At 26.1% G+C, this 24,851-nt stretch overlaps 3 protein-coding genes across 3 annotated transcripts; 1 reads left to right on the forward strand and 2 right to left on the reverse strand.

Annotated features, from left to right (window-relative positions):
* The first annotated feature begins 699 nt into the window (after window positions 1-699).
* LOC113553205 (general transcription factor IIE subunit 1) lies at window positions 700-5,069 on the forward strand. Its single transcript, XM_026956408.1, has 7 exons — window positions 700-845; window positions 1,046-1,338; window positions 1,406-1,534; window positions 2,467-2,684; window positions 2,771-2,975; window positions 3,964-4,168; window positions 4,453-5,069. The coding sequence occupies exons 2-7, from the start codon at window positions 1,048-1,050 to the stop codon at window positions 4,638-4,640; spliced, it is 1,236 nt and encodes a 411-aa protein (XP_026812209.1). The 5' UTR covers window positions 700-845; window positions 1,046-1,047; the 3' UTR covers window positions 4,641-5,069.
* Window positions 5,070-6,445: 1,376 nt separating this feature from the next.
* On the reverse strand, window positions 6,446-14,593 carry LOC113554401 (peroxidase-like). Its single transcript, XM_026958227.1, has 12 exons — window positions 14,492-14,593; window positions 13,693-13,879; window positions 13,368-13,544; window positions 12,478-12,653; window positions 11,880-12,078; window positions 11,603-11,800; window positions 11,405-11,537; window positions 10,194-10,350; window positions 9,795-9,971; window positions 9,525-9,723; window positions 6,648-6,750; window positions 6,446-6,535 (listed from the first exon to the last, which is right to left on the reverse strand). The coding sequence occupies exons 1-12, from the start codon at window positions 14,591-14,593 to the stop codon at window positions 6,457-6,459; spliced, it is 1,887 nt and encodes a 628-aa protein (XP_026814028.1). The 3' UTR covers window positions 6,446-6,456.
* A 1,682-nt stretch (window positions 14,594-16,275) lies between these two features.
* LOC113553705 (peroxidase-like) lies at window positions 16,276-24,496 on the reverse strand. Its single transcript, XM_026957187.1, is given in 14 exon segments — window positions 16,276-16,505; window positions 17,651-17,753; window positions 17,853-18,051; window positions 18,258-18,428; window positions 18,529-18,685; window positions 18,764-18,896; window positions 19,007-19,204; window positions 19,288-19,468; window positions 20,236-20,402; window positions 20,536-20,718; window positions 22,420-22,570; window positions 22,572-22,616; window positions 24,114-24,264; window positions 24,331-24,496. Coding segments are annotated over 14 exon segments (1,968 nt in total). The 5' UTR covers window positions 24,381-24,496; the 3' UTR covers window positions 16,276-16,426.
* Between the last annotated feature and the right edge of the window lie 355 nt (window positions 24,497-24,851).

Genomic DNA, 24,851 nt, shown 5'->3' on the forward strand with positions numbered 1-24,851 from the left:
GTTCAAATATTTAGGAATATTTATTTTTTTATTATCATTAATCAACACAATATTGCATTTCAAAATTTATACAATTTTTTTTAAACAATTAGGAAAATTTTCTTTTATTTAATTGTTCTTTAGCATGGGCCCTTGATTCTTGTTTTACTGTTATCTGTTATTTATAAATTTGGTTATAATACTATTTTAGATTTGTTCCATCGATCGATTTATTTTAAAAATACAATGTAATAATATGTTAAAACGAGATTAAAACGGGACCATTTTATAAAAACGGGATAAAAAGTTCGAAGTTTGTCGGGATAACGGAACATGATGATCAAAAAGAGGACAATCCCGTTTTAAACGGGACGTTTGGTCACCCTATCATAGTATCATACATTGGTGTTTTTAAATTAATCGATTTGACGAGATTAACCTAATGTTTTATAATTCGTGGGTTAGGCCACTTTGGTAATTAGTCAATAGTAATAAATAATTTGTGTATATTGTATGGAATACGGATATTGTAATAATAACTTTATGCCATTATGAAATACAAATTCACAGTATTTAAATCGACTTCTAAATTTAATTTTCCAATGCGTGGCCATACTGTGGTATAGTTAACATCTTATCAATTGTTGTTTACTATCAACAATATTCTATTTATCAACAAATTAAATTTTCAAAATACAAAAACTGTTTTCTGTATTTTATTTCCTTGTTTTAATGTTTTTTAATTATGATTTTAAAACACCATTAAAAATACACGAAAGCGATGAAACCACTTTAATTAAATTAAATTTGATTACTTGATATTTTAATATATTTTCATTTTATCTAAGTACAGCAAACATCTAACAGTAAGCAACTCAAATATAAACACATTTTGTTCATTTTATGATACACAATATTGACTAAGAGTTAATTGATAGGAATATTTGATTTTTTTTTTCTTCTTTAATTCGTTCAAATTCCAATTAATAATTTTATGTTAAAGTTTTAGTAACAATGTAAAATAAAATAATTTAATTCAATAAAACAAATCTATTATTTGTTTTAGAAATGTCTGCTGGAGAAGTGGTTATGGAAGTGCCAACAAGCTTAAAGCGTCTTGCACGATTGGTTGTAAGAGGTTTCTACACTATAGAAGATGCACTCATAATTGACATACTGGTTAGGAATCCTTGTATGAAAGAAGATGACATGTGCGAATTATTAAAATTTGAAAGAAAAATGCTTAGACAACGTATATCTATTCTGAGAAGTGAAAAATTTTTACAAACTAGATTGAGAATGGAAACTGGTGCTGATAGTAAGGCACAGAAGGTCAATTATTATTTTATAAATTACAAGGTAGGTAATGTTTTATTATAAGTTAATAGTTTTAAGTAAACTAATATTGTCAAATATACATTTTTAGTCTTTTGTGAACATGGTTAAGTATAAACTTGATTGTATGCGAAAGAAAATGGAGACACAGGAACGTAATGCAACAAGTCGAGCTAGTTTCAAATGTGTTCAGTGTTTTAAGACATTTACCGATTTAGAAGTAAGTATGCAGTATGCATATTTTCTTAAAATGAATTTTAATTTAAATATAATTTATTGAGATAAAAATGTACTATTATAAATAGTAACAGATAAAAGGTATTTTATAATTTAAAATATCATTCAATATTTGCATTTCTTTAAAAAAATAAAAATAATTAAATTTCTATTTGGGTACCTATATTATTATTATTATTATTATTATTCATTATTGTTTTGTAATATTATTATTAAAATAGAAACAGTAATTAATAAATAATTTTAATAGCAGATTTAATTAAATTAATTTAATTCTAAAACTAAGTATTAATGTATTATTAAATATTATGGTGATGCGCTATGTTAGTTGGGGTAACAATTGGTAGGTATAAGCTATTTATGTGCCAACAGTATTAAAATAGGAATGTATTATAACTTATTACCTTAAGGTTGTAAAGTATAAGTATTAAACTAAAAATATGATAAATAGATATTTTTTAAATTTTGATTTTTAAAGTAAATCTTGATAAAGAAAAGTTTAGATTTCATTAAAAAAAAAAAAAAAAAAATGCTTACGGTTACATAGGATTAGTATTTACTCTAAATTAAAACATCTGGTCAAAAAGTATCACTGCTAGTGAATCAATTTTACCTGATTACCATGGTCTGTATTTTATATTTAAATTTGCTTATATGTTAATTGTTTCTTTTTTATAAATTTATGTTCTTTATAAATATTTAAAAATAACAAATTCTTATAAATTATTTAAGGATTATAATATATTGGGGGTATTTTATTTGGTATACCTTCATATTATTTACTAAAAAAAAATTCTGTATAATATTTAAAGTGATTAGAGTGAGAGTATCAAATCTAATTAATACATGTTGTATGTACACCTATGTCTTTTTAAGAAGCATTTTAAACGAATATTCAAACATTTAATTTTTTAGGCTGATATGTTATTTGATTTTCAAACCAATGAATTTCATTGTACTTTTTGTGGGGAGTTGGTTGAAGAAGATACTTCAGTTCTACCACAACAAGATTCTCGTGTAATGTTGGCTAATTTCAATGAAGTTGTAGAACCTTTTTATTCGATACTTCGTGAACTAGATGGTATCCGTCTTGCACCAGAACTTCTCGAACCTGAACCTACCCGTATCCTGGGGTACTTGCACTACACTTTAATTAGGATAATTGATATTAAAAAATAACTACATAGTATAATAATTATAAATTATTTTGTAATGTTAGACTGGAATCAGCAACACAGTCTTCTGGTAGTAAACAAACAAATGGTATGGAACGATGGGGGCCTGATAAAATGCGAAATATGGACTCAAATAGTTCTAAAATGGAAGTTACTATTGGCGAAGATCTCCAAGACAATCGTCCAGTTATCAAAGAACGGCCTATATGGTTAACAGAAAGTACTGTTGTAGAAAATACTTCTACTCGAGTAAGAAATAATTTTTCATATTTTATATTTTTAAAATTAATTAATAACATAGTACATAATATTTGTTTTGTTTTTATAGTGTATTACATTTTTTTATGATACAAATTTATTTGTTTTATTAGTAAATTTTATTTCATAAGATAAAATGGTTTAACAAATTAAATTATGTTTAAATGTAACATAATAAAAATTATTTCTGTAAAAGATTTATTATATTATACTACATATCATTAAGCCGTCAAATAATTTATCAATGGAATTATGTATTTATATTAGATTTATCTAATGTTATTTTTGTTATACTATTTTGGGTTGTAAATAGTTTGTTTAATTCCAACAATATCAACCACTTTAAATTGTTATACCATACTAAACTATCAACCATGTCATAGCAAAGTGAAAGGATAGGTTAATTAAAGATTTCTTGCATTTATAATTTAAATGAAGTCCGTATCTATAATTAAGTTTTTAGAGAATATACTATTATGTAAAAGTTTTATCACTCAATGATTCTTCAATCAAGTCTTCAGTCTTCTTTTAAATGTAGTTAATTAATTTAATCTTTTTTCATATTAACATAAAGTTAAATTTTATAAACATAATTTGTGTTTGTTGTAAAAAGATATTTAGAGATTGTACTAACTTTAAATTAAGAAAAAAAAATATTTTGAGTATCCCATATTTTTTAGTTACTGGTCAATAATAATTCCTAGATACCAATGTTATCAATGTTTTAAGTTTTTTTTTTAATAACGCCATGTAAATATTTGTTTGTTGAAATTATTTTACATTTTTAATTAAATTTCAATGAGGTTGAGTTTATTTATCTTAACATGCTTTATCAATTGCTAAATGTTATTGATTTAGTTGTTTATTATAGTTTATTATTCTTAAATTGTGTGTCAATAATTAAAGGTTCTATCATCCTTATGACTATTGGCCTCTGTATTTTGATGTATTAATATCTTGTGTTTATATACTTTTAAAGGATTCAATTGAAATGGACACTAAAGATCAAACTGAAGGAGCTCCACTTGAATTCACTCCTGATGTAGATATAATGACTGTCTTACTGCAGCATGAAAAACGTGCTGATCAAACTGATGGACCTGGTAAGAAAAGTGGACAGGACGTGGATTCGAGTGATGACGATTTTTCAAAAACAATTAAGAACGAACCATCTATTGGTTCAGGTAATAAAGTTGTATTAATTATTTAAATATATTCTGATTAGTAAACATAGAAAATATGTAAAAAGAAATGTATAAACAATATATTGTATTTATACAATATTTTTGTGATTCTGAAAAAAACTCAAGTACTAAAGCTAAAAATAAAAATAAAAAAATCCATTGATGATTTGATGATTAAATTCATAAAAAATTAATTTAGTATTTGTGTTAAAAATGTTAAATAAGAACAGTTCAGTTATTAAAATGTTTTATTTTGGTTTTAAATATATAAATAATTGTGTTAGGGGTTGAAGAGTTAACGTCAGAAGAAGAAGAAGAAGACGAAGACGTACCTTTGGTCAGTGTGGCTGGACGTCGTGTACCAATTACAGAAGTAGTTAACATGACTGATGCTATTAGTCAAATGACACCATCAGAAAAAGAACACTACATACAAGTTTATCAAGACTATTTTTCTGCGTTGGGCGATTAAATGTTCTATAATGATAATTAGGTTGTGAATATAAATATTGTAATAATGTTGTTACAATATAAATGTATATTTTGTTCTAATTCTAATTTAATCCATGTATGTGGAGTATAGGAAATATTAACCAATTTATTGAATGGATAATATTATATTTTTAAATTATGTTTTGTTTACATAGTATTATATTAAGTAACCTACGACTGTATTTTTTCTCTTTTATTAGTTTGTAAATCGACAAACTGTTACACAAGCATATAGTACAAAGATTTGAATAGTGATGTACTGGTGTATGGGTAAAACAGATATCTAGTGATACTACTTTAAATATTTTTTCTCTAAATTAACATATAAATCAATGTTTTTAATCATTTAAAATCACAAATGTATTACCAAATATTTACTTTCCCTGAAATATGTGTTTTTATACTTGAACATTCTACTTGAAAATTGCGTATATTCCTAAATATTTATTACAGACAAGAAGAAATCAGTTGACAAACACGTATTATAATACTCAATAAAATTTAAATAATCTTAATTTCTATTGTTATGAATGAACAATATATTCTACAGCTGTGAGCCTAGATAACAAAATGTATATTATATAATAGAAAGGTTAAAGATAATTTTCTTAAAAACATGTATTTACATTCAATTTGTATGTTACTGGTACTTATCTAGTTCTAAAGGTTAAGGGGATTCCATCCCGTGATTTTCTATCTTTGTCTAACACACGCATGATATAGTATTTTAGACATGTTTTTTGCTAAACATACCAATTCATCAAATAAAGCGTTAAGAATTCTGAAAACAGATTTGAATTTGCCGTCAAGTCTATTTTGAATCGAATTTATCACAGCTTTGATATTTTCCTCCAAATTCGTAAAAAAATTATGTTAAAAAAGAGTAATAAAAAATGCATATTTCAATTTTTGAAGAAGTTAAAATTAAAAAGTCAAAAATCTGGGAAAGTCAATTTCAAGTAGACTCGACGAAAAATTCAAATCTGTTTTTATAATTTTTATCGCTTCATTGGATCAATTGGTATGATTGGCAAACGATTCGTCAAAAATCTTATGTCGCGCGTGCATTAGACAAAAACAGAAAATCACGGTATCGAATCCCCTTAACAACAATTGATAAAATTTTGCATTTTGTTAATTTGCGTCAAAAGTAACTAAAAAAAAAATCAATTTAATGACTTTAGATGATGTAGAAGAAGAAGCTCTCCTAATTATGTATGCTATTTCCTCTTCTTTTTCTTTTTACATTAATTTCCATAACAACTACTTATGAAGTCTGAATTTCAATTAATACTTGTAATCTATTCACTCTGCTCTTAAAATTAATGTAATAAATGCTCTTCTTTCTTACAGTAAAACATATTCATAATTGCCAACGCCCATACACCTGTGAAAAATCATGGACTTACTGACTTCTGAAAATATATTATATTTTTTTCATATAACAATAACGGCGTTATGGATGGCAACTAAATATACATAACTGTCTGTTTTTTTTTAAATCAGCCACATACTAGCCAACAACGATGTTAGTAATGATATTATATGTATATAGTATAGTAGTTATACCATACTGTCTTATAACATACACAATAGTCTATAATTATACATAAATACTGTGATTGTATTTTATGGTTATAATTATTTTGAAACTGTTCATATAGGTACTTAATACAGGTTTAACCAACCCATTATTTTATAAAGTAAATTGATATTTTAAAATATTATGGTACATAAGTACTTATAATAAAGTTATAACTAAAATTAAAAATAAATAAACGAGAACTTATGACTAGTTAATCACTAAAATAAATATCCTTCCACGCGTTCAGATTTAATGTAAAAGCGTTACAATCGATTTGTCTTGTATTAGATCTGTAAAATATATCTAATTATTAATAGGATTGGTAATATTTTTAAATTTTCGTCTCAATATTCTTAAAACGAAGAACAAACACTTCATAGGTATGAGTATTAAGTTGCTTACTTGCTGTCGAACGGCATAAATATGTCTTCTGGTAAATAGCGGAGATTAGACGTCGCACATATTACACTGCCAAAATTCACGTTTTTCAATGTATGTAATTGTTCTGAAACAAAATTTATATTTTTAACTTATAAACTACGCACATATTTTAAATATAATGCTTAGTTTAAGTTCACTTTGTATAATATAATAAATGCGAAGTGTACAGGACACTTGTTTTGTATAAAATAGATTTAAAAACAGTGACAGCGTATTAAAATATACATATATTAGGTGAAAAAATGAAAAACACTATTATATAGTAGATAGAGATTCATGGATGTAATGTATTAATATGCAATGATACTAAGAGGGTGCTTTTATAAAATTGATAGATAAGTCATGATTCCTAAATCTATATTTTAGTGACAATATGAAAAAAAAAAATTAAAAAACAGCACAAAATAAATTCAAATTAATATTTATTAAGCATTATACATTTTTTGTTAATTTTTTATAATTATGCTTTTATTATTAACTCTATAAGTACATTGATATTTTCATCCGAAAATTCAACGATTTTTTTTAACCATTCATTATAATGAAGTATATATTAAAAATGTTAAAATATTTGATGATAGATACTTCTTTTAATTTCGTAAATTGTATACATTTTAATATCTGCACTCCTATTTGTGGGTTAAAATACCGAATTAAAATTGGGACGAGTTTTAAATTTTTATGGTTCGACGTTTCTTTCCAATTTTCGCAAATTTAAATTGATTATAGTTTATCTAACATCTGTTGAATGTCAAAAGAAGTTATTAAATTCAGTTATAGATTTAAATTTTGTATGTGCACAGAAAATTATATTTCATGGATTTTTTGTTATTATAGATGTTTTATTATCCATAGATCGAAACGAATGGTAATGTATTATACGCAAATAAATCTTCTTCCGCCACAATACGTTTGCTTTCATTTGTTGAATTACTAATAAAAAATGACGTTATTTTAGTTGAAAAACTGATTAATACGTCCAATAAATGATTTTTTTGTTTTACATCCATATTAATATCTAAACGATCACTATTTTTAATTGAAAAAACTGCTTTACATAATTTACTTTTATACATACAACTTTTCCGATGTCATCATCATCTTTTAAAAACGGAAATTCAACTTTCAAGTTGGGAGTTAATACGTGTCTTCTCTTAGGTGTTTTAATTTAATGTTTAAATACTTTATTAGAATATTATAAATTTATATGATTCGAACTTACGCCGTCGATTGTTGTAACAATACTAATGAAAATAATTACCTATGATGATCGAATAACGAAAACATACCTACCTAAAAGTAAACTATTTTAAAATAACTGTAATTTCCGATAAGGTTACGCTCGCCACTCGACATAATCTATATATAACTCACTGTCATAAAATATAAAAAATATTGTTGATAATAAATTTATTTTATTCAAGAATGAAATAAAATTGTAATCTGCATATTAAAATTAATTTTATATCTCATTTAATAAAATTAAAATTAATACGAAATAATTGGCATCGATATAAAAAACAAGACAAAAAGCATTTTAGGACAGCAGGACACAAAACCGAAAAAAATAAAACAGGATTTATGGTCACCCTAATATATGTATAGTTAATATAATAATATACCACAATAAGAGAAAATTATAATACTCGAATAATGTTTTTACACATTTATCGAAAATTCTAAAAATCATAAAATAATTTCTTAAAAGTACCAACTAGATATAATGTTGAATTGGAAAATGAGTATATACGTGTATCGGTTGGATTTAGTCTTTTAGTAATTTATTAAAAAAAAAAAAATATAGTAATGTTTATATATATGACATGTAAATGCTATAAAAATAATTGTGTACCTAGTCTCAAATTATTCATTCATTTATAATTTACGCGGCACATGTAAATATATTTAGGTTAATAATGAAGTAAATTAATAGTTATAAATAAATGATTTATTATAAAAAAAGTATTACAAATGTATTTTAAACATTAATTATTAAATATTATAATATTATTACATTTAGTGAACTGTTTATTTTTATGCCTTGTTTTTAGAATATTAGACTTGGTTTATTGCTTTTTATGTCACCTACAACTGAAATCTGATTATTTTAAGAATAGATCATAAAATAGTACAATGAATTAGTTGTTTAGTGTTGTTACAAGCAAATTCTTTGTTCGATGTAATTGCAATTGTTTAGTTTTTACATTAAAAATAAAATGAGGACACTGTGGATTCAATTTTTTACCACTGTATTATCGAAGTATATTAAAATGCAAGGAAGTAAATCATGAAAAAATTTATTTCGTGTCGGGCTTAGAAAATAATATATAATTTAAAAAAAGAATATAAATTTATGACCGGTTTTCGTTCGATGGCGTATATACCCCACATTATAAATTATAGTTGGTATATTTTGGAAAATAGTGCGAAGAGCTTATAATAATATTGTCTTCTGGAATCTAACTAAAATAATATAGGATATGCTTAAGTTGTAATACAAGTTCATGTTTTTGTAAATGAACTAATATATCTAAACGTGAGGTCAATGACAAAGGTATCTTTGAAATATTATCTAGGGGAGGCGGGCTTCAGTCATAATAGTCCCTTTCTTTTGCATGCGTTCATGGTTATGTACGATTTTCGTACTCATCGTATACAAATAATCAATGTTCAGTATTCGGTAAAAATAGTTATAACTAATTAGTTATTTGAGTCAATAGAGATTATAAGTACAGTTTAAAATTAATAATTTTTCATAAAATTATATTCATTGAATTTATCAATACTTAGATAATAATAAATCATATTAGTTTTAGTGAACTTAATAATAATGCCTACCCGGTGTAAAGCTTCCAGGTTGTCCTCGTACGTCGTAAAAGAAACGATCACCAATCTTTTGTCGGTAAAAATTATCGGCTATTATGCACTGAGACGTGGGACCAACTTTTGAACCTTCGGCGGGCATTTCTAATAGTGCACCCACGATAAAATCGATGTCGTCCACACAAGAGTAGAGGGTTTTCAATTTTTGGATGTCCTACACGTCGAGTTATAACCATAATAATAATACATAATATGATAACTGTATTTTAGAAAAGAAATACCAACTTCGTAAGCGATTAAATCAATTAGGTCGTCAAATTCTGTAGCTTCCGGGACTCCACAAACCGATCTCATTTTATTATAAGGCGGCATTCCGGTATCGCGACCTCTTTGTATATCTGCCGAGAGCAAATCACTGCTTCTGAATTTTGGTGTGGTTTGTTGGAATAAGAAATTTGAAATCTGTAATGGGTAATATAGAAAAACATATTTTATAAACTTAAATATTATTTTACATAATAAGCAGTTGGCGATGATTAATTCGGTTCGGAAATAATGTAGGGATAACATAACGATAATACAATGTCATATCACGTTAGTTGATAACGGTTAATGGATATTGGGTAGGTAAATTTAATTAACGAGCATACTTCATACTTTAAATTTTACAGTAGATTATTATACCCAAGTGTTATAAGACGGTTGTTCTTCACGAGTAGGCGTCTCTTGAAATCCACGCAATAGTCCATCAAAGTTATTTGGTAATGGCAGAAGATCGGGAATGTTCATCCAATCGGTGAGTAAAACGCGATGGAAGTTAAAGTGGTTTTCATCTATCATGCTGACAAAAACATTGAGTTCATCAAAAGATAATTAATATAATTTTTGAATAGTTAATTAGCAGGGCCGGATCTAGGTGGGGTGAACCGGGGCACTTGCCCCTGCAGAAGTCTTGGTCGAGGGGATAAGTTAGTAATACGCGTGTTACCGCCGTCTTATATAAAAAGAAAACTGTGAATTTGCATTCAGTAGAAATAATTTTGTGTTAGCTATAATAATAGAGTGATTCGGCCTATTATAGGACTTAACGATAATAATATTATTTGGGGCATCTCATAAGCTTTTATTGATATTTTAATTTATAATTAGTTGTCATAAGTTATAAACAATATCAACTTACTCTTAAGATGCCATAGATATTAAAGATACCTAACCCCACACCCTACTAAATCAAAATCACATTAAGCGTTTAAAAATACGTATTTCCAGCCCTATTCTCGAAATAATTAATATTTTTAAATTTTTATATACATTTAGTATTAACGTAAATACCTCATATAGTTTTTTATATCAATAAATTTGTTTATAACTGTGTAATCACTAATCACTTATCAGTTATCGGTAGCTGCCTCAAATCGTATAATACATTTTCTCCGAAGTGTCTTAACCCGACGGTTTAGTGTCATCATCGGTATGAAACATTGGCTTGGTGTCTAGATTATGACTACCTGCAGAGAAAATGTACCTTAACGATCGTACATACAGCACAGACTAAGATATACAATAAATCTATTTAAAACTCTACATATATAATTTTAAGCACAATAATTAGTGTTTTAATTAAATTATATACAAATTTTAATTAAAAACAAAAAAGTTTTTACTCATGAAAAGTTGTTAAAATGTACATAATCCCTTAACAACCGTTGTTCATATAATGATAAAAATTTAAAATTATTTAAGTGATTCTTAGTTATTAGGTAGTTATATTTATTATTATATTTTGCTTATCTATAAATAAAAAAAACCGTTTGACAAACTTTGTTTAAATGTATTAACTTAAATTTATATTTTATATATCATATGATAATTTCATGTAAATATAATATAGTTACTTTAAAACAGAAGGAATTTGTTTATGAAGTATTCGGAACGCACCAGTCGAATGCTCCAAGGTCGTGCTTGGATTTACAGTTTCGTCATATACTGTTTGTCCGAAGAATCCGTGAGAATACATAAACTTTTCTCCTAAAACAATTAAATTGCACACAAACAATGCAAATATTGTAAATATTATAAATGTTAATGCCTACCTAATAAAATTGGCAGATAATGAGTGTAAGTAATGTGCTGAATGACGGCGATTACGATTCTACGCGTTTCTTGGTAAATTTCTTCGTCAGACCAAAATGGATTGAAACGATACAACTGATAAGCTACAATATTGTGGAATCTCAAAAAAATGTTTTGAAAAAGAGCTATTGCTAGATTTTGATTTACTCGACTGTCACCTAAAATAAAAAACGAAAATATTATCGAAAATTAAACTTTTTAATTACATATTTTATTTGATGATATAAATATTTGTACCAGCAAAATAACAAATTAACGAATGTACCGACGTGTCACATCGCAATGACGTTCGATTCCTTTGCGGGCAAAATTCTTGCTGACCTACGGAAAAGTCCGATTTTAATCGACCGTTTTTGAACGACCGCAAGTTTGTTGCGAGTTCTTCTATGGAACCGTATATTTGAGATCCGTCGATGAAATGTGTCGCCTGGACCATCTGAAAATAATTTATTGTTGTACTTTGAAATAACAGCATTTTTCAACCTTTGGGCATACATTGATTAAGCTATTAATGCAATTTTACTTACAACTACTGATCAATATTATTATAAGTATAACACGGATAATTAAAGACGGTATCTAAACATGCAGTCTAGAAATGAAAATGAAAAAATATGTACAATGGTTGAGAAAATCAAGTATTTTAAAATATAATATTGTATTTGTTTGTCTAAAAATATAATTTACCTAAAAGTATTACCTATGGATAGTCCTAAGATAAATATAATATTAAAAGCGTAGGTCCAAAAATTGAAAAACGATGGACTATATAATATGACTCAAATTATAATATATTATTATAATGATGAATTAAAATTAATTTTATTGTACTAACAAATGTTGCAGGTTTTAATTGACAGCCGTCGGAAATAGACGTCCGCGCACGGTTAAAATTGATGCACGTCTGTCCGAGTTTAGAATAAGTCGGATCGTTTGCCGGTACTTCAATGACCGCTTGACATTGTGGAGGCACCGGATTGTTTTTTTGCAAATCACAACAATTGCTACTGACTGAAAATGTCCCGAATTACATAAATAAGTACATTTGAGGAAATTAATTACTCGACTCTTTTGTGATAAAATTTGAGTTCAGCTTTATATGTTTGGACATATATATGTAATGTATAGGTTGAACAAAAATCCCTGAAATAAACGTTTTCTAATATTTTAACGATATAAAAACTTAAAATGTTATTTACCTATTGACGTGTAATGTATAGTGTTTATAAATGTTATAAGTATTTTATTTTATTAAAACCTATATGTTTCTAACTAAGTATAAATAATTTTGTAATTAGCGTTTAAAAAATATTTATTCAATAATTGTCATGTAATTGTGAGTAATATTGAAGTCTAATGATTTTTTTTCCTAGGGTCGAGGATTTTTATTCCAGGATTCTTGCATACACAGTGTAATGTTGCATTACAAATTACAATTGTTTAAAAAAAAATTATACACAATTGTAATTTGTTAGATCAATAATGAAGTTTAATTTATTACGTTATGCTTACTTACATAGTATCTAAAATACAAATACGTAATGTTGCAATACAATAACACGACTTTCAAAATTCTAGAACTCATAATGTTGTATTAAAGTGATGGGTTAATTTATACCTATTTTCCTTTCATTCACAGGCTAAAAATGTTTTGACTTAATGTCTATATTAGTACGTGATGTATGTTATGTGTTTCGTGGAGTGTTATATTTTTTAAATGTTTACCTGAGACGTCGGGTGGTAGATGGGTTGTGTCGTGTGCAATAAATTGACCCCATTCCATAAAAAGGACATTATGATCGTTTGGATACGGAAACTGTTTGTCAAGAAACAATTTCAATTGAATGTATCTTGCGTTGGGCAATGGATTGCCGTTTGTTTGTCTACGGAATTCATATTCTCCTGCAAAAAATGGTTTTCATTCTTTAATCGATTCCGATTCATTTTTCAAATGAGATAACACAGAGTAATCCTGTTTATTTTAAAAACTATTTTTACAATATTAATCGTAAAGTATTTATTTTATTAATTAATTTAATGTGTCACTTACCATCATCGTAGTAAGCATCAAGTATTCGTAAATGTGGAGTTATAGAAGCACCTAACCACGGAGTTTTTAAATTATTGCATGATCCATTAATACTTCGATATTTGATATTGGAGTCACACGAAATGGTCGGAGCACATAAATTGGCATAATCGTCGTACGTCAAAGCATAATTCGGCGCTAACTCAAACTTAGACACAAAAAATATAGGTATATTTAATTATTGAATGGTGTACTTATTAGTCATACATACATATAATAAATATGCATAATGTGAAATAATTTGAGGTGTACAGTGTGTTTAACAAGAAAGGTAAAACGAAATACTTCAAACACATGATTTAGAATTTGATTCGTGTTATTTTTTATAGTACGTATAAAGGACTTAATAATTATTGCATTAATTTTCAAACTATTTCACATTTTCGACACATTTGTACAAATCAAATATTCTTTTAATTGATACGACTTATGGTAGGGGCGGCCAACCCAAATAATCTTGTTGGCCACATTGGAAATGCATTATAAACCCATAGGCCTCATATCAAATTATATATCCCAACATTAAATTTGAACACGCTATGCATAAAAATAAACATACTTTGTAAAAGTGTGATAAATCTTGCGGGTCAGGGATTAGCAACCTATGTAGCTTAATAATTATGGTAATCAGATATGTAAGTATATAATTTAAATGACCGGAGGTATATAACACTGAATAATTTATTTTATTTAGATAATAAATTTATAATGAATAATAATTATGCACATTAAATAATATGAAAATGAAAATTATACTTACCAATACAACAGACGTACTAGTGGATATAATATAGATGATTGCCGTACAAATTATCCTAAAATTCGCCATGGTTATGGTTTGATGTGTCTTAATTGAAGGCATCTATGAGAATGACAATGCCAACGAGTATAAGTTGTTATATATTGTCACCAGTATATTATATTACATTGTTGTTCTTGGCTAAGTTATCTGGAAACAGTGGAAACCTATGAATTATGTAATAACTAGACATTAAACATAAAAAAGTTCCACGGAAAGATAAATTACTGAATGACAAATAGCAACTGTAATAGCCACGTATGTATAATTTATATATATACATATATATTTATTATGTATGTTTTATTATGATTTCGTTGAAATACTATAATAATTGGATAGTAAAATTTCTCTAGGCTTTAGTTTTAATTTTACATTTACATATATCATCAATAAAATAAAATAAAAATACATTATTTTGTATACAAAAGTGATCTGTAGTTGTGGATTGTATAGCTATACGTTTATGTTTATAGTTTCAAGCGTTCTAACTATAAATAATGAGATGGAAATTTGTACACTAAGTTATTGTTCATTAGTTATTAACATTAAATTATTATTAAATTGATTTTAAAATGTAAATTAATTTATGTAACTTAGTTCAGTTACACATTTTTAAGAAAATAATAACTTCTTTAAGTTAAAAAATAAGTTAGTTTTCGGTTTCGTCTAAATTGTTTGAGCAACCACAACGATAATATTGTTTTTGCCGCGCTTACATAATAGCGTTTATAAAGAATAATTAAGTATTATTATATTTTACGTTGACTCTAAAAACCGCACACTTTTGATAAAATACAAGAGAAAACTGCACACTTTTGGTAGGTTAAAACTGCACAATTTTTAAAATTGTTGTATCCAAAAACCATCACACACTTATTATTTTGACCACAAAGAGGTCGATAGACAAATAGTACTTATTTTAAATTCTATAGTTTATTAATTACTATTTATATTGATAAAAAAATGTATATAGGTATAATATTGAAATTAAAAAAAAAAATTTTTAAGTTTGATTGACAAAAATCATACTTTATAAAAGATATTATTCTAACTAAATTGTTTTCTAACATTCCATTCTTTTTAACCAGTTAAAATTAAGTTAAAAAAAGTTACTTTTAACTTTTTAATTAATTACTGCCTAGCTTTGTTGAAATGTTGTTATGTGTAAAATAAAAATGGTTGGAAAGTGGGTACCGCTCTCCTGTAGACGTACAGTAGATGTCGAGTGGGTAGGTCACTGTATAATAGTTGTGTTATAAATTTGTATTCAATGGTATATTATTGTATACGAAAAACGATTCTGAGCGGAATAGGTTTATGGGATAAATAGGTAATATCCTAAAATAAATCTATATTTTTTGAAAATGTTTGTGTCGTAAAGTAAAATTTATAAAAAAAATAGCGTAGAAATGTCAACAGTTTTTGAAGGTTAAATCTTGTATAAAAAATGATACAAAATATTAATATTTGTTTAAAAATATTTAACTATTGGTATTTTATATTTTAATTTAATATTAAATTAGTTCCTTTTAATTTTTATATTATTTTTATCTATTAAAAATTAAAAAAATATCATAATGATTCTAAAATTTAATATTATCAATACATAATATATCACGACTACTGTTGTGTATGCAGATACACATAAAAACACACTCATTGTTCATTCATTGTTGGTATAAAATCGAAGATATAAACTATATAAAAACAACAGGAAATAAATTAAAGCTACAATAAATATATACATTATTAAATCAAATATATTTTTTTATGTTTATTAAAGTTATGAATACATTTTAAATTTTGTACTATAGTGAGTTTCGAATAATAAAATGAAACAGACACAAATTACACAGAGAAATTAAATTTGGTTTTAATGATACTTCAATCTCTCTAATCAAGCTCTTCTTTCCATGGTTTAAAATCTATCATATATTTTTCACTGCAACTCCACTTCATTGAAGAATACCATCTAAAATAAATTAAAATACTTAAGTACAATATATTATTTTAATAGTGCAGTAGATAAGTTATACTATGCTTTTATATTCAACAATAAATAATTAATAAAATAGTCTTAACATTTATATACAGTGGATTTCGCTTAATGTGAGCACGTTGGGATCAACCCTGTTTGCGAAATCCACGCGTTGCCCATAAAAATCGAAATTGGTTAAAAAAAAAAAGATTATAATATCAAAAAAAAGTCAACAAAATCCCTTTTTGCATGAATTTTTATTTTTCTCGATAAAAATGTACTTATTGTAAATAACACCAGGAAGATGGGAAAAATATTTAAAAAATATTCAAGTAAAACTACCCTTAAAAGTTGATTGAGGATTAATTTTTGGCACATAATTAGGTTATGATATATATTTGAATATTTGAATATTTCTATACTTATTTTTAAAATATTCTGGACAAAAAGTACTACAATTTTTTTTACTAAAGATCGGTAGTATCATTAGTATCAAATTGTTATTATTGTAACATAAAGTGGGTAGTTTTTCACTTTGCATAACAATAATATTTTCAAGTCGTTTATTTTTCATCTGAAGTTTACAATTTTACTGCTAGGTAGATGTAATTGGCCGTATATGTAGTAATGTTGCAACTTTATTTTTAACAATTGAAAACTACGAAAAACTAATTTGTGCCATTTAAAATATGCAAAAAAGGGTTTTAAGATTTAAATGGTACCTAGTGCTTTTTGTTACTTTCGATAAACACAATCTCATAGATATGACGAAACTCGATTAAATTAATCGTTTTTAAATACATATGTATTTATTCTAACACTATGATAAAATAAAAATTGCCCACATAAACCAAATCGAGTACCCATATTACGCGGCTTTTTTTTAACCTTGTTAATATACATTTATATTGGGACCAGACCATTTTGACCATATTAAGTGGATGCCCATATTAACCGGAGCCAACATTAAGCGGAATCCACTGTATTACAGTCCTTGTAGTATTTTAATTATTATTTTCACTAAAAATTAAACTAAATTTAAAATGTTTTAAGTTATTGACGTTTTAGCTAAATAAAGATAAGTAACTATTAAATATAATTATTTACGCTATTATTAATAATATAATTAATATTCTTACCCGTTGTCTACTTTGGTGAAGATATTTTTTTGCAAGTTATTAACAGACGAGGTAGTGCATATTATATGATTCAGATTGATTGATTTGATTATTTCAAGTTGATCTAAAAATTTAAGTATAAAATTAAATGAAAACATTTAATAAAAGTATATGAAAATACAAACGTGTTACAGAGACTTAAATATTAGATAAAATTGTTTACTTTTAGAAAATTGACCGGATTGTCCTTTGGTATCGTAAAAAAAACGATCACCAACTCGTGATCTATAGAAAAAATCACCAATAACACATCGTGAGGTATTTCCAACCAAAGCATCGTCTTCTGGTGTCTCCAATAAAGCCCCCACGATGAAGTCTATGTCATCTACAGAGGAGTAAAGTGTTTCTAAATCATAAATGTCCTGTAACAAAAAAAAAAAAAAAAAAATCAGTAAGTGATTGAATAACAAACAACATGGTACAATATACCAAATAATTAACAACTAACTGTGTACAAAACTGTTTTGATACTTGGCTATCAAAGTATGGTAATAATAGTTTCTATACTCCTAGACTCATATAGTAACAAAAATTCGTAAAATAAATATTTTATCAACTTTTCACTAACATCTGTTGATATGATATCGCTCAAATCGTCAAATGATTTAGCAACAGGTAATCCGCATAATTGTCTCATTTTATTGTACGGCGGCAGACCAGTATCACGCCCCCTTTGGATATCATACGACAGAAGATCCACGCCAATCGAATTGTTTGAATGAAACATTAAGTTCGAAATCTATTCGAAAAAATAAAGCTATATGTTACTAGGTAAATTAAATAAGTTAACACTGTAACAGTATTCTTTAATTATTATTTATTTAATAATAAAACAATACTAAAGGATTGTATGAAGGTTGACTCAGACGTCCTTCTGTACATAATAAACCTCGAAGTAGCTGGTCATAGTTCGCGCCTTGTTGTAAAAGATATGGACAATTCATCCAGTCTGTAACATTGACTATTTGTACAGTTGTGGAATTTGAATCAATAAACCTAAAAATAATAAAAATAAAAATGTGAAAATCTTATTCACAGTGATATTTTTATTAAAATAAGTGTATCTTGTTTCACCTATGTTGAGCTGGTACAATATTGTGCAGTACACGGAATGCGCCAGTTGAAAACTCTTGTGAAGTTGATGGGTTCACAGTGGGATCATATTCATTGTTATCACCAAGCACTTCGTCCGTAGTATAATTTTTACCTAAATAATAGGTCATATTATGACATTACGCATACAGTTATAAAGATTTATACAATGTTGAGTGTCGGGTAAAATATTTTTCTATATTCTTTAAATGAGTATAAACCTACCTAAAATTATTGGCAAAAACTGTGTGTATGTAATATGTTGAATAATTGCACCAACGAATCTGCGAGTTTCTTGGTATAACTTTTCATCAGACCACAAAGAATTCTCAGATTTTAGTTTAAACGCTACGTAATTATGAAATCTCAAAAACATATTGTGAAAAAGTGCTATTCCAAGGTTCAAGTTAGCACGCGAGTCTCCTAAAACAGAGTATAACTATATATGTATATTATAGTACATGGTACGTGGCCAGAAAATAGTGTCAACGCATGGATAGCTTTACCGGAGCTGTACAAATATTTGTTGGTATCAGAAGACTTAAAGGACGAACGTGGACAAAACTCCTGGTTGTTATCAAGAACAGAAATTAACGCCCCACCAGTGAACGATCTCAGTTTCGATACAACGTCATCATTAGAACCATAAATCTGAGAACCGTCGATAAAGTGCGAAGCATCGTCTATCTATAAAAACAGGTTTACTATTAAATTGATTTATTAGATTAAAATTGACTAGGTATGTAAAAAAAAAATAATTAACACTAAGTACATAATTTTATCAATACAATCAAAATATAACTTAAACGAATTAGAAACTATAGATATGGATGAACTATAGGTACTTCTAAATTTTATATAATATTTAAAATACTAATTTATTGGCATACTTTTAGCTTGATAACTATGAAAAAGTGGTTAGGTAGATTATAAACAATTTTAATTGGAACTGCATTAAGAAAATCATCCGTCGTCACTTGTCTTATTGGTCATCATTTCATCAATATGTAATTAAAAATTGCCATATAATATTATAGGTATTCTACACAGTAAAGATTTTTGTAATACATTTTCAATAAATAAAAAAAGAAAATAGGTACTTAATAAATATTTTTATAATTAATATTTTGGTCATATTATAATATAATTGTTTAAAAAAACCGTAAAATAATTTTATCTACAACGGAAATCTTAGCAACTATTTGGTTTGGTACAGAATCAAATGTGTAAAAACCAAATAAGAAATACTGAAACTATCAGTGAAATAACATACTAACTATATTAACACGCCGTATGATATATATATATATATATATATATAGTTATTATTTAATTTTATTGTATAGTCCAGACGGTTCTGGACTCAAGATTATAGAGTATAATAATTTTGAGTGCGATGACATAAATCACGGAATTTTCTATAATGAATAATAAATAATATAATAATAACTTGCAAATGTCAATGGTTGTAAGGGACAACTATAGTTGTATGATGTCATTGCCCGAGTAAATCTCATGCACGTTGTGTTGTACTTTGAGTATATAGGATCATCTATGGGTATTTCGATGGTAGCTTCGCACGCTCTTGAAACCCAAGGTTTATTTTTACATACACAACAATCTGAAAAATGTATTTAAATTGTACTAAGAATAAGCATAAGTGTAATTTAATTACGAATTTCAAGAAGTAGCCCTTATACACATTATAACTAATCATATTATTAAATATCAAATGAAAAATGTCATCATATTACCTTCACCGTTTGTATCAATTGCTAAGTTAGAAACATCATGAGCGACGAATTGACCCCATTGCATTAGTAGTTGGTTATTTTTGTCAGGGATTCTTGTTTGTTTATTTAGAAACAGCTTCACTTGAATTTCTCTTGCACTCGGCAATGGTTTCCCATCAGATGATGTACGTAGTTTAGAGATTCCTTTAAAAAAAAAAAATACTATTATAGGTACCTATTATAATGTTCATACAGCAATGATATATATTATCTCAATATATTATTAACGCATAATAACAGTAAAACTCATAAATTATGATTAGTAATATACTTTTTTTTTTTATGATAGTTGTAAAAATAATTAGTTACTTTAAGAAATTTTTTTCCATAATCGTAGTTTATTGCTAATTAACCGGCTTTAAAATAAATTTAATTTAAAAATCGTAATGATGTACAATAAAATATTAATTATAATATTTTTCAATATCAATAATATATTTTACTATTTATAAAAATTACCATTCGACTAAGAATTGAACACACTAAATTTTTACATGGTTATCACTTATGGTTAGTACGCTAAGGAACCTCCTTTAGCCTAACATACAATACAATCAATTAAACCATACACATCAATACATCATCATTCACTGCCCAAATTTCATTAAAACCAAAAATAAATTCAACATTCAGAACAATCTTTACGAAATAAACAGTCCACAATGAGATAAAAATTATTTCCTTTCTTTAAAAAAAATTAATATATCATAATGTGATTAGCTAATAACCACAGTAGCTGATGCTATAAATAATAATACAAATATTACTATAATACTACTAATATAAGATATGCTATACAAATACAATAAGCATTAATCATATGATACGCTGTTTTTTCAAATATAAAATAATTGAATAATATTAATATTTAAAATTTATTTTAAATATATATATAGTAGGTAGTATAGTATCTATATAAATTAGTTCAAGTAATAGCAAATGTGAAATGGGTATATTAAAATTTTTATTGTAATAAATAATAATACTATTAATATATATATCATACGTTATAATATTAGCGTTGAATTATGTAGTTCTTAACATTTATCAAGCATAGGCACCTAGAACCATATTACTAATTATTTGTATCAGAACTTTCTAATATTATTTTCTTATTCACAAAACGATAATAATTTTGTTTATATGTTTTGTAATGACTAAATGTATAACATGGAAATAAGCCTGTAAAGTGGTGTTTTATATTTAAACTTGGTATGAATTGTATGTACTTTACTCCTGTTTTACGGTAAAATTGGAATTTTATTCAAAAATAATTTCAGCCTAAAATTAGTAAAACTAGATTTAATCTTTAGTGCTATACATACTACGGACATTATAAATAAATGTGTTTTCGATAGATTTTGTAATATCGCCAATGTAAGTACCTTTTAATAATTTAAATTGATCTACTGATTTGGTTATTATTTTAATTATTAAATGTTTTTTCTAAGCTTTATTTTTAAGAAAGTCTTAGCCGTAACTTTAAGTTTTTGATTTGTGGTATACTGGTATTTAAGACATGTGTTTCAATAGAACTGTAGATTAATATTATAATGCAGAGCTTACAATCAATGCTATTCAGTCTCCTACAATATTTAACATTACGTTTACATGAATATGTACACGTGCTGGAGTATTATTATTTTAATATGCATGATACACGCTTGTCTTAGTTTAAAATTTAAAATATTAAACTATAAAAATATTATAATAACGTTTTATATTAAAACCTTTCACAGTAAAAATCATCAATACTCTCCCTGTTCTATATGTTATGTGGATATATATCATATATAAAATACCACATAGATTTGAACAATTGTTTAAACAATAATTATTAATTACCATCACTGTAGTGTGCGTCGACAAGTCTGATGAATGGGGTGTTCGATGAACCCCAAATTGGGTTGTTTGGATTGTTACACGTCCCATTGCTAGTTCTGTATATGTCACTATAATCACACGAGACAATAGGTGCACACTGGTCGAAATACTCTCCTGTTTTTCATTGCGAAGTGATCTTTATTTTTAATAACTGCATGCTGTGGATATTTTAAAGGAGTATAGCTACGTTATTATGAAATATAATATAAATATAATCTATTTTAAATGGTTAATATAAAAATCGTTCTTATCAATGTATTAAATAACTCTTTGTTACTTTTTTCCGTATATTTTTTTAACCATTAATTGTTTTATACATACATGTTTTTAAATCTTTGTTTAATGAATATATTTTTTATTATATGGAATATTCTTCATCTGTATTAAATACTGTTAAGTAATTAACGTTTTGTTACCGATTTAAACTGCATAAAAAAAGATAATAAAAATGCATAAAGTCAATAAATGACTTATCTATTGTATTATTATAACCATGTTTTGTGATCTGTATATTATTTACAAATTATATTAGCTATGTTATACAAACATTTTTCTTACTTTTTCAAAAACGTTTTCCGAAATAAAAATCACACGAAGATATAATAATTATAATTGTATTACACTAATATTAGTAGTTTATAAAAAAAATCATCTTTCATATTTATGTTTAATTTATTATTTTTATATAGTTCATATCGATATCCATGAATAGACACATATTTTATAAATCTACAAATTATTAGATAATAAAACATAATCCATCCATAGAAAAGCTAAGATATTCCCAATTGATTTATATACATAGTTTTTAATTGTATTATTTTTGTTCAATAAATGTATATATATATATATTATATTGACCTCATTATATATTTATTTTATCAAATTGAAAGAAACTAATTTATGGCACATTCGACCCACTGTAGGAATTAAAAATTTAAGCTATAATGACGATTGATAAGAGTTTGTTTAACGGTTAATGTTAATATATTATCTCTGAGTTCTGATAATCATACGTGTAATATAATTAATTAATTTACCTACTTAACAGTGGTAAGGAACAACGCTGATTCTACGTTAAAAATTAAAACCAATAAATCGGATTAAAATTATTAAATTGAAACACGTGAGTATTGAGATAGCGTTTTTATTTTGATACATTTTAATCATTTTATTTAGTGTTATACATACATACATTTAAGTTATATATGTCATATCATTTTTGTTATGATCTAGGTATTAAAAATTTAACGTTAAGTCATGGATAATATTTTCATTATATTCTATATAAATAAAATATTTTATTTTATAGTTTTTAATAATGGTCGTCTGCTGGTGCTATTTATTGAAAATGCATATTTAAATATTTTGAAATTTATAAGAACATATTAAAAAAAATTTAAACAGAATTATAACAATAACACGCAAATAATTTGAATTGTTTTGTATTCACATAAGAATAAATTAAACATCGTTGAATATTTCGATATTTTACTAGTGGTTTGTACTCTATATAACACAGACTAGTTAAATCATTAGGAATTTCTCTTTGTAAATAGTTGTATGCCCTTAGTTTCTTTTTATGAATTCACCACTGAGGAACCTGATACGAATATTTACACACAGGTATATGTAATTATGGTATTTTATTTTACCTGTACAAATTGGTCATCTGACCAAAAATCGATCACTGACATCAAGAACGTGATAATCAGCACCGAAAATATGAAGAAAATAACTAAAAATTGACTTCTATAGGCATGCAGCGGTTTTGTGTCCTTATCGTTTGTGTGCTGAAGCAGGCCACTGAAAGAACAAATGAATTATGATGTAGTGTTGCATATTTAAACACATATTACAGTGTATACTTACATCGTTTCTCCATTCTTGGTCCACGTTTCTAATGCAATGTCGTTTATCATTTCGAATTAAATAAAATAACCATTTACAAAGTCGTTATTAAAGTGCATTATTCGCACGTCACCCAGAGTTTATAGCCAGACTAACTGAATGCACCTACCATAACTACTGACATCTGAGTACAGCATACTGTAGTATACCTACCAACACAAACGGCTGATAACATTTTTTATTAATCACAATCGTATCGCTTATTGTCGATAACTTGCTACCTATATAATCGATAATTATTTCATATACATACTTTTTGTTTATGTACCTATTTGGTTATTATTATATTATGTAATAATAATTATTAATAATAACTAATTAATGATTACGAATAATATAATATGCCATATGGAGTATTTTAATAAAAATGTATAATTTTAAATAACAAAATATAGATAAAATTTGAAATGAGTAACCTGTATATTATGCTGTATTTTAATATTTTGTTTTAACTTTTAACGTATAAACTTAAAATTTAAATA

This window comes from Rhopalosiphum maidis, chromosome 2 (genome assembly GCF_003676215.2).
Source record: "Rhopalosiphum maidis isolate BTI-1 chromosome 2, ASM367621v3, whole genome shotgun sequence".
NCBI lineage: Eukaryota > Metazoa > Arthropoda > Insecta > Hemiptera > Aphididae > Rhopalosiphum > Rhopalosiphum maidis.